The sequence below is a fragment of the Cucumis sativus genome, chromosome 3, assembly GCF_000004075.3.
Source record: "Cucumis sativus cultivar 9930 chromosome 3, Cucumber_9930_V3, whole genome shotgun sequence".
NCBI classification, from domain to species: Eukaryota; Viridiplantae; Streptophyta; class Magnoliopsida; order Cucurbitales; family Cucurbitaceae; genus Cucumis; species Cucumis sativus.
In genome coordinates, this window is record NC_026657.2 from 39,910,489 (window position 1) to 39,923,590 (window position 13,102).

The window sequence follows — 13,102 nt, forward strand, 5'->3', positions numbered from 1 at the left end:
CTAAGCATTGACTACCCTTAATTTGAGGGGATATATATATATATATATATATATATATATATATATGTCTATGTCACTCCACCAATGGCCTAAAAGTTCATTTCAAAATGGATAAACATCAATCATTCCCTACCACATGCAACCCCAACACTATTACACCCAACTTTTGAATATTCCCAATGTCATATTCTTTTACATTTTCATCATTTTGGTAACCTTGGAAATTACAATTACGATTTCATTACTATATTTATAACTATTACCAACTCATTATATTCTCTTACATATTCTATACCACAAAGTGGTTGTTCAATCTTATAATTATAATAGTTTAGATGGTTGGTTGCTGAGTTACTTCTTAATTATAATTGGTAGATTTTCTTAATTAAAATTTAATCTTTATAATTTGTTTATTAATCATTCTTATGATAAGAGACTATATCAAATTGCAAGGAATAGTGATGAAGTTTGGGGTTATTTGATAAACAATATGAAAACAAATATTTCATAGAGTACATGTAATATTTCAGGCCTTTTCATATGTGTATTTGGTAACACATATAGAAATTAAATTATTCAATTTTAATAAAATTTTGAGATGCATTTGAAATTAAATATATTTATAAACTACCAGCCTAATTATAATTACCTATACTAAATACTAGATGGGATATAAACTATTATGATTAATTTATTAACTAATTTTATGTTAATTTTTCCCTATAATTGTTATTTTGAAGTAATGTATAAAATATAATATATTAGATATTGAAAAATACTATATTTGTTGTTTTTTCATATTTAATATAATTCTATGAATTCAAAATCTAAACACTTTGAAAACATAAAATCTTAATTTTTCATAATTTTCATTATTTTGATCACAAAACCCGAAAATAATTATTTGGAATAAAATCCAAAATGTCAACCAAACACATATTTCTTAAATTTAATAAATCTAAACAAAATCTAATTATCTTCCCCAAATAACAAAAAATAAATTATATATTTCAAATTTAGAGAAATAAAGAGATTTTGATGTAGAATAAGGGTTCATCACTTTAGGTTTCGAAAACCTAAAAAATTAAAAATCAAGTAATAATTATTTGGGAAAATTATTTAAAAATGGAAAAAGTATTCAAAACAGGAAATTAGTCATGTATTTTCTTAGAAGGAAAAGACTATATATAGAGAGAGGGAGGGGGGTAGGAAAAGCAATTGATTGGAAGCATTAAATTGAGAGTCATAATAATAATAATAATAATAAGAATTTGAAAATAAGAATTGAAAAAGGGAAAAGTCGAACGACGTCGTCTGTCAAACTGACACATAATTTAAGGAGAAGAAGTCAATGCCCGAACCAACACCCTTGCTGACTAGGCATGGCCCCCACACTTTGTGACAGCCACGTCAGAGATACCAAGGGTTTTATCTGGTGCGTTCTTGACTTCCCACAACAACATTACCCTCTAAACCCTAATCCACATCCAAATCCACACATTAATTTTAATTTACCCCTAATCTCTCCTCTCTCTCTCTCTCACTTACCTTATTTACCTCCCAAAAACTACTCCTATATTTTTTTAATTAATAATAATAATTACACTTTTTTAAAATACTAATTTGCCTTCTCTCTCTCTCTCTCTCTCGCCACCAATTATCCACAATCTCCCACTCAAAAACCCTACTTATCCCTTTCTCTTTTCAAGTACTTACCCCATAGTTAATGTCCTTGGAATATTCTACGTCGAGGGTGGCTCATGAGGGAGGGAGATTTTGGGTAATTGGCAGCTAACTTCCAGTTTCATATTCTTTCCTAGCTTACTGCTTGGATGGGGGCGGCGGCGGTGGTGGTGTCGGTGGATTATTCGGCTCAGCCACCACGTTGTCGTTCTCCAAACGACCTGGGCCGCCGAGAGCAATGTTGATTTGGTGCACCGTGTTACAGAGGTGGTTGTTGATGGCAGTTACACTTGATAAGTTGAGCTTCGCGGATGGGATGGTGCTGGCTAGAACTTGTAAGCCAACGGTAAGGAGGCAACCAGAGTTGGGATTTGGAGTACCATCCTCGGGTGGCGGTGCTGGATGTCCGTCGATGGTTGACCCGATGATGGGTACGATGGAAAATCCTATGGGGAGGAGGGGAATGCAGGAGGGGTCTTCTCCGCTCATTGCTAATTGAATTGAATCAACGTCAATTGTTGCGTAGACAACGAGACTGCCAGATTGGTCTGTGCAACTCTCCTGCAGCATCAGCTCAACATGTTGGGAGGAGTTGCTGGCCACCTACAATATTCAAATGGTTCCAATATGGAGAGTGGAGATCATAAATTTGGATTAATTAATATAGATACTATGATGTTGATAAAAGTATAGCAATTAATTTTCTATTCAAACTTTACCCATGTGAACGTTTTAATTATTTAAATTAAGTCATTTCATAAATGATGTTATTTGACAAATGAAATTCAATTCATGCAATAAAATAAATGTTTATTCCAAGACTTTTGTAAATATGGATGATGTGCATCAGAATATAAGAAATGTTTAGTTTTCTATACTCTTTCATATAAGATAAAACTCACATTGATACGAAGAAGGGAGATGCAGTTTCCAGGGTGAGAGCCATTAGCAATGTGAGCAACTTCGTGCAAGGAATTCCCATTCGAAAGAACCTCCAGCTGAAAAACAAAATATTAACAAATATACAGTAAGCCGTCTACTTAACGAATTAAAGAAAACCGAACAGAAAAGATTGGACAAATTGATTAAGTATCAAAGAACCTGAGAACGTCGTCGTTCGTCTCGTAGAAGATCGAAGACTCGATAATGAGGATAAGGAAGCCAAGTAGTGGAGACAGCGCTAAGAATAACCCCATTGGGTTGGCCAGGCTCGACAACTTTTCGAGTGGTTATACGAACAGTATCCTCGGGAGAATCCGATAACGCTGTCCAGGACTGGCCACCGGAGGTGCTTATGTTGACAGAGAAAGTTCTGATCATTCTTTGTGCCAGTTTCATTAGGTTTTGTCTTGCCTCTGGTGAAGGTATTACTGAAGAAAAAAATCCCAAAGAAACCATAATATATATGTATACACATCAAAATCTAATTTTCTTTTATCCCTAAACTCTAATTTAGTTTTGTAACAATGAAGGGTGGCTTGGACTTTAGAACGTAACAATTTAATTATTGGTTCGAACAATTTAATTATTGAACTTCAATATGTAAGCAGAATATAGATATACTTTCCACGCAAATCTGAATCGATTATTATTTTATTTAACAGAATACGAAGAGAAGGTAAGTCAGTAGGTGTCCCACCGAGATTGAAATATAAAAGAGAGTTAAGAATATTAACCTCCAAGGTCAGAAATATTTCTAGCCATGAGACTTGCAATTCTCTCACATTGTCTTTGTAAAATGGCCAACCAACGATTTGCCCCAAAGGCCATTCCACTGTGCACAAAATGATTGAATATTTGATGGATTGGCTTCTCTTCTATCTCTGCATGCTCCACCCATGTAACCTATACCAACACATTAACAATTAGCTAATCAACCCCACAAAAATAAAGAAAGCAAGAAAGGGTTAACAATAATCATGTGGTTTACTAATATTTTGTTAGTTGTGTCCATCGATTTATTGGAACTTTTAAACTGATTGGTGATTTATTGGAAGACTAAAATTTTAAAAAAAAATCAAAGATGTGAAATTTACCCTAGAATATCCATTGGGCATGTCTTGAATAATACAGCCAGAGGGCTTTCTTCTGTATCTGGGAAATGAGTGCTGAAGACTGTCATGGAAGCTATCGATTGGAAAATCAACGACGGTCCAGCTTCCTTCGTCGGCATTCTGTTGGCAGCACCGGAGAAAATGTGCTTCTCTCGTCGGAACTAGAGGAGAAAGTGTCTGAAGTTCTGCATACATCTATAAAACAAAATCCCAAAAAAAAAAAAAAAACTTTAGATATGAATTTTGTAAATTTGGAATTTATATGGTAGGGCTTTTAGTTATATAACATTACCACCTGAAGGGAAGAAGAGGCATGGCCTGAAACACTTGATGAAATGACTTGCACAGTCTTTGCTTTGGCCACAATTGAAGGAAACAATTCCATCCATTTGTTCTGAAAATTTTCAAAAATCCAAAAAAGATAGAAGTCAAAAGTGGATTTATATTTGAGGCAATGCGTGTATAACTTACACTCGAGTTTAAGGAGAAAACAATCATACATTTGAAAAGAAAAATGAAGAACGAAAACAAGATCACTATCAAACCAAAGTCTTAAAATAGCATAGAAATGGTAATTAACTTACAGCATCGAGAAAGGCGTCAACAAGAGTGATGCTATTCATTATAACAACCGCGCTATCACGTGTTGCTTCGGTCCTAAACTCATTGATCAAGTGTTGCTTGAGGTTCAATGGCCATGGAAACATCCTCCCATGCTCTTCAACATTTAGAACTTCCTTACCGCTCTCATTGTCTCGAACCCAAAGAGGCTCGGTCAAGCGACACATCTTCACAAGTTCAGCTATGGACGAAACAGCAAGGTCCATTGCAAGTGTTTTCTCCTCCTCAATTAACAGGCCTCCTTCTGGGAAGTGGGCGGCCTCAGGTGGGAGCATCGAGGGCAACGCCATCATGTCAGAGGACGGAACCATGGCCTCAGTGTATTGTCTTGAGTATATGTTCATGTCCAAATCCAATGATGGTTGCATAAGAGGAGGAGCTGCTGATGCCATTGCTTGGATTGGGCGGCCAGTGTATCTTGTGGTCATAGAGCAAACTTGTTCCAACTGTTAACAACATAATTTTCAAGTATCAAGTATCATCATCAAAAAGGGTTTGTTTTTTAAAAACTTCAATTAATGTTTGTCAAATAAGTCATTGAACTTTCAATTTCAAACCAGCTAGTATAGAAAAGAGCTATTATTTATCTTTGAAAAGTGTTTACAAAATTCACAAAGCTTTCTATTTTATTGCTAAAAGTTTTTTTAATTTGAACTTTAAACATATCAAATAATCAGTCTGCGAACTTTTAATTTTCCGGCTAATACATATGTCTCTACTATATTTTAACTTTTAATTAGAAATGTCTAGCATGTTTGGTATATATATTAACTGATATTTGTGTCTCTGTAAGACAAGTTTTAGAATTTAGAGATTAAATAACACAATTTTTAGTCTATTAAGAGTCTTTTAAACATTTTTTTAAGTTTTCCCAAAACTAAATTTGAGTTTGCATAAAAGTCAAACCTATTTTGCATGTTCTACCAACTCACATATTACGAGATCCTTTAAAATAAATATGGTAGTTTGAAAGTTGTAACAAAGAAAGAAAATTTTTTAAACATTTTTTTTAAATATACTAAAATTTGCATGGAAATCACCATATGGATTAACGTAAAAACCACAAATAAGTTAATTAACAAGGGAAGAAGTTGATAATGAGTTTAATTACTGAAATGAATTAATTTAATTACCTGATCTCTAAGTCTAGCATTCTCAAGACGAAGCTGTTGTTCATCCAAGCTTGGTTCACCAAGGATACCCTGCCCTCCACAGCTAGGGCATATTATGTTTCTTAGGGCACTTTGTAATCTATAATTCTCATTCTTTAATGTCTCATTTTCTGCTCTAAGTATCACATTATCGGATCTATCTTGTTGTGCCTGCCAAACATAAATTATATACCACAAATTTTGTAAGATTACGTTTGATAATCATTTTTTTTAACTTGTTAGTAAATTTTTTTCCTAATATTTTGTTAACAAAGCTGTAAACTTCGGCTAAATTTCAAAAACGAAAAACTGCTTTCTCTTTAATTTTCAACCGTTTGCACTGAGTTTTGAGATTTGATTAAGAATAAGTTAAATATTAAAACAAAGATATGTTTTTTTTAGCTATTTGATTTTTGAAAATTAAGTTTATTTATTATCCATTTCTTATCAAAATCTGCATCTTTCTGAAGTAAAATACATAAACTCTTAGTAAAATTCAAAGAACTTTAACAACTTGGCTTGGGTTTGAGAGGTGGAATGAGGGTTTACATAAATCTAAAAATATAAAGAACAAAATAGATACAAGTGGACCTAATAATTGTTCTTTTTTACTTTTAACATGCAACACTAAAGAAAGAGGAAGGATGGATTGGTAGGTACACTAGAATATCTCAACTCAAGTGAATTTTTTTTCCAAACATTTTGGTTTAATTAAAAGGAGAAACCCTAATTTAAGAACAAGAATATGCATGCAATTTCACTTACTAAACTGATTCAAAACACTAGAAAAGGTTAAAGGGAAAGCATTTAATTTGTAATGCCATTGGGAAACACAAACACTTGAGCAGTTAGGGTTTTTAATACCATCAACCACAAGGTCACATTAATGGTGGACAGACTGTAAAAAAAACAAACAAAAAAGGAAAAAGACAACCATGGGAGCTTGTAAGATCTATTTATTATATATATGTGTATATATATATATACACACATTTATATATTTTTTAAAAAAGAAAAAAGTAGCAAACCCAAAAAAATAAATGAGAGACGATTCTTTACAATAGAGATGTAAACATCATAATAATGGGTGCCCATTTCCCAGTTTAGGGTTTAAAGTCTCTTAAATAGAAATAATGAGCAAAATACTCTTACTTTTTCTCTCTCGAGAGTAGAGTTAGTGAAATGTAAATTAGGTTTGGAAAATCTGACTATAGGAAGACTTTCTAAATACATAGAAATTGTGGTTGAAAAACTCAAAGATTAATAAACGGTTTATACGTTCTTCAAAACCTCGAGAACTAAAAAGGTATTTTTGTTTTTCTTTAATTTCGGTACGAACCTTCATTTGGGTTCTACGATTTTGGAACCAAAATTTAACTTGGCGAGGTTTGAGGCCAAGTTCTTGGCTGAGTTTTAGCCTTTGCTTATCATCTGGGTGTGGACATTCCTTAAATAACCTGTCAAAGTTAAACAGGTAAATTAAAGAACAAAAAATAAAATCTTCATCATAATTTCATATATATTATTAGTCGAGTGTTTTGTTGTACGCTTGGAAAGTCAATCTAAAGGAAGATGTAAGAAAGAGAAAGAAAGAGAAATATATTTTACGCTTCCATTTCTTGGATCTGGCGAGCAGTATGTCTGTGATAGCGTTTTTTCTTCTGATTCTGCTGAGTAATACTATCATTATTATTAATATTACTTTCCATTTCAATTCCTTGATTTTCTTCAACAAGTTGTTCACTTCCAGACCCACTTTCCATGTCTTCTTTCCCTCCTCTCATCATCAACCCATTTTCTTCCTTCTACAAAATTATACCCAAAAAAAATCATCAAAAACCAACAAAAAAAACTAATTAAATTTTAAAAAGGAAATATTTTGAAGAACTTACCGGTACAATGGAAGGAAAGTGTTGAAAATTGGAGATGAAATTGAAATTAGGGTTTTGAATTGGAGAAGAAAAGAGAGATTCAGTGGAAACCATATTTCCTCCCATATTGCTTGACATCACTTGGCAATCCCCATACATTTTTTTTCACTTTACCCTAAAATAACTATTATATTTTTTATATATAACAATATATATTGCTCAAGAACAACACCAAAAGCTAATATATATATTATTATATAAAAATAGAACACTTGGATTTTAGACCACACTCACCTGCAAAAAAAAAAAAAAAAAGAATCAAAACATTATAAATTTACATTATTGCAACAAAAAGTCACTACCCACTGTACATAAATTTTTAGAAAATACAAATGAACAAAAGATTGACAGTAGTATGTGTTTAGAATAATGTTAACATGCATATATATACATATAAAGAGAATAAAGTTACTAACTTTCACCATTTTCTTGTGAGATTTTTCAAACCCACCAAGAAAATTCCACCAAATGAACAAAAAAATTCCACTTTTTTCTTCTTTTTGAAAGAAAAATAAAAAACAAGAATGCTTTAAGAGAAACTTTTTAGTGAAAAAAACGAAGATGTTTTAGTTTTTACCTTCTTGTCTCTCCACTGTCGGTGGTTTTGTAATGGATAGTAAGAAAAGAAAGAAAGACAAACCCAATGGAAAAACAAAAAGAGGAAGAAGAAGAAGAAGAAGCCAAGAAAGAAGAAGAAGAAGAAGAAGCCAAGAAAGAAGAAGAAGAAGAAGAAATTTGGTGTTAAAATTTAGACCTACAAATTAAAAACCAAAGACACCCACATTGTTTTCTCTCTCTCTCTTTCTCTAAAAAGTTTCCATCTTGCAAAAAGGAGAGAGCTTTATGCCTTGTTTGGTAAATCTTGAGGCCTAACAAATTTGAACATTTTGTGAATAAAATAATTATCTATATCAAAACGATATGTATTAGACTATACCTATCCTTTTGCATCTTTATCTTATTTTACAACACTTTTCATCTAACCTTTGTTAAAAAGTTAAAAAGATATATAGTTTTGAAATTCGTTTTTCACTTTTAACGTAATTAGTGAAATGCACCTAAGTATTATTGCTAAAAAAAATTCATTTAGAAAATTTGTTTTTCACAAATAGAAATGTTCTCATTTTTTTTTTTTTTTTGTTATTTGTAATCCCTCCACTTAGAACTTGATTTGGATGATATGAATGCATTTATTAAGATGTTTTCGTGTACCTACTATTCCAAACGTACTTGAATTGTTTTATATTTAAAAAAAGAGACTAAGACGGTAAAAGAAGTATCAAGAAATATTTTTCCTATGTTCGCTCTTTTATGGGTTAAATGAAAAGGGAGTTAACGAAAATAACAAAAAAAAATAACAGAATTCATGTCTTTTATATTTTCAAAATTGCAAAAATAGCAAAGTTAAAAATAGATTACCGTTATATTTGCAAAATTACTATATGTAAAACATATATATATATAATATAAACTTTCATTTATTAAAAAACACCTACAATTTAAATGACCTCCTTACCATTCCATATATATTTAAAAAACTAGTAAAAATGGTGTATGGAATAATTGAGAATTAAAATCATTATATCATTTAAAAATCCTAAATTTTGTCTCAAAAATTGAAAGATATTTTCTACTGAAATGGAAATCATAAAACAATATATTTGGAAAAGGAAAAAATACATTTTTTTCATTGGAAGTAATTTCAAAAAACCAAAAAGAAAAAAGAAAAAAGAAAAAGAAAAAGTTTTCTCTCTCATAATAAATTCCAAAATTTAAGAGAAAAAAAATCACCACGATGAGTTTTGAATGCACGTTGACAGAAATAAAAACGCATCACCTCCAGCCCTCTTTTCTTTCTCTCTTTCTCTCTTTTTCCTTTCTAACCAATGGCTGTTAAATTCCACGTGCCCTAACCTGAATGGAGCGTTACTCCCTTCCCTACGAAAACCCACAAAGTCAATATCTCTACCCTCCCTACATCCCCACTCGCCATTTCCCATCACTCGCTTTCCTATTCGGCTCCTCAACTGGGAAATATTCAATTTTAACCTTTTACCGAGACAGCAAGTAACCCGATTATGAATTCAGGGATGCATTGACGGGCAGAAATTAATCCTCCGCTCAATCTCTCAATCCCATCTTCACCGCTTCATTCTTTCCAAACCTACGGATCAGATTCGTCCACCTCCTCTCTTTTTCTTCTTCTTATTATTATTGCTTTTTTGTTTGTTTGACAATCTCTACTCAAATTAAGGCTCCTTTTGTTTTTGCCTTTTTCAGCTAAATTAAGCAATTATTAAGCTTAATATCAATTAATATCTTACCCTATTATCATCTCAACTTAAATCTATTGACCTAAATTGAGTTTAGATACATCAATGTATAATCTTTACTCTAATTATAATAACAAGTAAACTTGTTTTTTAGAATCATAATTACGGAGACGAGAGATCAAATATCTTTCGAATTTTGCTAATTACCGCTAAATTATCAAGAAGCTGGAGAATCAAAATGTCTTAATTGCTTGAAGTTTTGTTGCATGTGATTGTAATATTGTAGATTAAAATAGACCTATGAAATGTATGTATGAACAGTTTAAGTAACTATCTGTGACATTTTATCATACTGAATTTGGTTGGAAGTTTTAAGAAATTTTCATGAATTAATCACGTACATAAGGATTCATAAAAGATAATTAATTAGGGACATTTTAAAAATAATAAAATAAATTAAAATATCTACAAATTATAGCAAAAAAGTTTTGAATTATATTAATGATAGAAGTCAACTATCAATATTTATTTATTATTAATAGGATATAGCATTTTACTATAAATTGTAAATATTTCGTTAAATTTGTTATTTTTTAGAATTTCCCGATTAACTATTTAATTGTAAAGGAAAATTTAAAACATAATTTAAATGATTTTTCATTACTATTATATTTTGTGGTTCGTCATTCCAGTTTATTTGAAATTAGATGACAATTTTAATGGTAAAAAAAATATAAACATGACAAAGAATTACACTTCTTAGAAGTTAATATATATATATATATGTGTGTGTATGTGTGTGTATGTATGTATATATATATTAAAAACTTAGGGCTAAACTAAAATTTTAACTTACTTTTAACACACCTTTTGTGTATAAATATTTTGTGTGGGTGTGTGTAAGTTGATAAAATGAATGCAGTTCATTAAGAATTGGAAAGTCAATAATTATTAAACTCAATCCTTCTTTTTTTAAGTACAATTAAAACCAATCTTTAATTAAATCAGCATTGTAAGAATGAAGGGTTGAAAAGAGAAGAATTTCATGTGAATGGTAAGAGAGGAATTATTTTGATGTAATAATAATAAAGTGTGCATGGTTGCCATGTATAGAAATGCAATAATGAACCCAGAGAGGCTATTGATTGGACAACACTTCTCATGTTACATTGTAACATATATAATAATTTTGACATTAGTACTACTTGCATGTAAGGTTTGTTCTTGAAAACCCATATCAACCATTTCATAAATACAATGTCCAATCTTTTATAACATGTTATGTGTATAAGTGTCCATTCATCTTTCGGGACAAATCAAACGTAATCCTACGATATTTGAATGTCAAGAAAACTTATATACATCATTTTGATGGTTATCACGTCCGTTTAAAACAAATGAAAGCGTTAATACAATGTATAAAATATTTTAGTTAGAAGTTAAGTATTGGATAATTAATACACTAATTATCATGTTAAAAAGTGATGGTTTGACAGTTGTTTCGATCCCAACGAGCAAAAATAAAATAATCAAAACAAAAAAGCAAAAGCAAAAAAAGGAAAGACAATTTGTCTTTTTGTTAATTTTGGACATCCTATTTCTTTTCTCTTTGGGTTTGAATTTTGTCAAAAGGTTGTATGATTATTAGCTCATGGGAACTCATATTATATATGTTGAGCATTTATTTGTTTTAAATTATGTGGGCAATGTACTTGATAAGAAGAAAAGGGTTAAGTGATTATTTGTCATTACAATAGAATAGTTTAGGATATATTTTTTTATATAATCTTAAAAGGCTAGAATTTAATTTATTATAGTTTGATAAAATCTCTTTTATAGTTTTTGATAGATATTAAATCTCTCGTAAAATAGCTATTAATTTTATCGAGCTATAGGTCCATACTAAATTCTAATCATATCAACTAAATTTTAATTAAAAAATTAAAACTTCAAAATTTATGTTATAATAATAATTTTTTAAAAAATACTTTTTTTTTTATCTTTAAATTTTGAGATTAGTTTTTATTTGGTTTTAATTTTATGGGTTAGTATTATAAGATTTACATTTTTCTAGCTTTGATTTTTATAAAAGAGGTGTTAATGTCTATTAATTTAAAGCAATTATGAAGTCAAATTTTAAATTTAATTCTAAAATGATGAACAAAAAAATCTCTTCTCACCCTTTTTCTTCTTATAATCATTATTTTTAGTACACATCTCTTTGTTATTGTTAAACTAACAAAGAAAAAGAAATCTATTTTCAATAAGCAAACAAAAAGAAAATAGAAAATCACCACTCCAAATCAAGAAATTTTGTTATTTTCCAATCATATTTTTCTAAATTAATACTTGGAACTATTTCCCATATATTTGATTATTATTATTATTATTGATGTGATTTTAATTAATATTTTATTCTTTTTGTATAATGTTGGGGATTTTGATTCATTAGATATTTATGGAGAAACAATTATATACAAATCAGTTAGCTAAATGTACACTGCACTTTATCATTAATTAATATGTATGTGATGTGAATTAATGGGTTTTTTTTTTATTAGAACTTTTGGCAATACGCCACTTAATGTTTAGTGTATTTATTTATTGATTGTATTGTTATAATTTGATATATAAGTGTAATTCCTTTTATCAATAGTTGAATGGGTTAAAATATATATTTTTCCAATCTCATTTATACCTAATTTTTAAAAAAAACTTGGTAGAAAATAGACCACCAATACTAAAAAAAATATATAAAGTAGTTTTTAGAATTTAATTTTATGTTTGGAATTAGAATTTGGCTATAAGAAATTAAACGAAATAGTACTTAATAGGTCTCCCGTTTGATTACTATTTTATTTTTAAAATATTAAACTTATATAAACACTACTTTTACGTTGAACTTTCTTTAATTCTTATCCTATTTTTAAACAATAGTTTAAGACCCCAAAAAAAATTTAAAAACTAAAAAAAAAAAGTAGCTTTTAAAAGTTTATTTTGTTTTTAAAATTTGGCAAAAAATTCAACAATTGTATTTAAGAATGATGCAAATCATTGTACGAAATGGCTAGAAGAAAATAGAGACTTAATTAAAAAAATCTAAAAACCACACATAGACTAAAATGTTATCGAAACTAAAAGTTTAGGTTTGAGATTTCAACGACTAAAATGCTTTGTAACCTATTTTCTCACTACATACATGTGTAACAAACTATACATCAACATGACACTAAATGGTTGCAAACTAGAGTTTAAGATTACATTACTTCAATAAGACCGAAAACTATTTGTTTAACCTAATTTTGACCTACACAAACGAAGAGCCTATATGGACTCGACTCGTGGCACAAATAAAACCTTCAACTAATTAATTTCTTCAAACTTAGAAT

The 13,102-nt window shown here is 29.9% G+C and overlaps 1 protein-coding gene across 2 annotated transcripts; it reads right to left on the reverse strand.

Moving 5' to 3' along the window:
• Positions 1–1,218: 1,218 nt before the first annotated feature.
• LOC101212772 (homeobox-leucine zipper protein HDG5) lies at positions 1,219–8,183 on the reverse strand. Of its 2 annotated transcripts, none has more exons than XM_011654338.2 (12): positions 8,018–8,183; positions 7,402–7,674; positions 7,118–7,314; positions 6,849–6,966; positions 5,492–5,680; positions 4,322–4,804; positions 4,033–4,131; positions 3,720–3,932; positions 3,360–3,528; positions 2,785–3,053; positions 2,586–2,681; positions 1,219–2,286 (listed from the first exon to the last, which is right to left on the reverse strand). In XM_011654338.2, the coding sequence occupies exons 2-12, from the start codon at positions 7,537–7,539 to the stop codon at positions 1,822–1,824; spliced, it is 2,436 nt and encodes an 811-aa protein (XP_011652640.1). In that variant the 5' UTR covers positions 7,540–7,674; positions 8,018–8,183; the 3' UTR covers positions 1,219–1,821. The 2 variants fall into 2 exon arrangements, with proteins under 2 accessions (XP_011652640.1, XP_011652639.1); XM_011654337.2 differs by having other exon boundaries at positions 4,030–4,131.
• Positions 8,184–13,102: the final 4,919 nt, after the last annotated feature.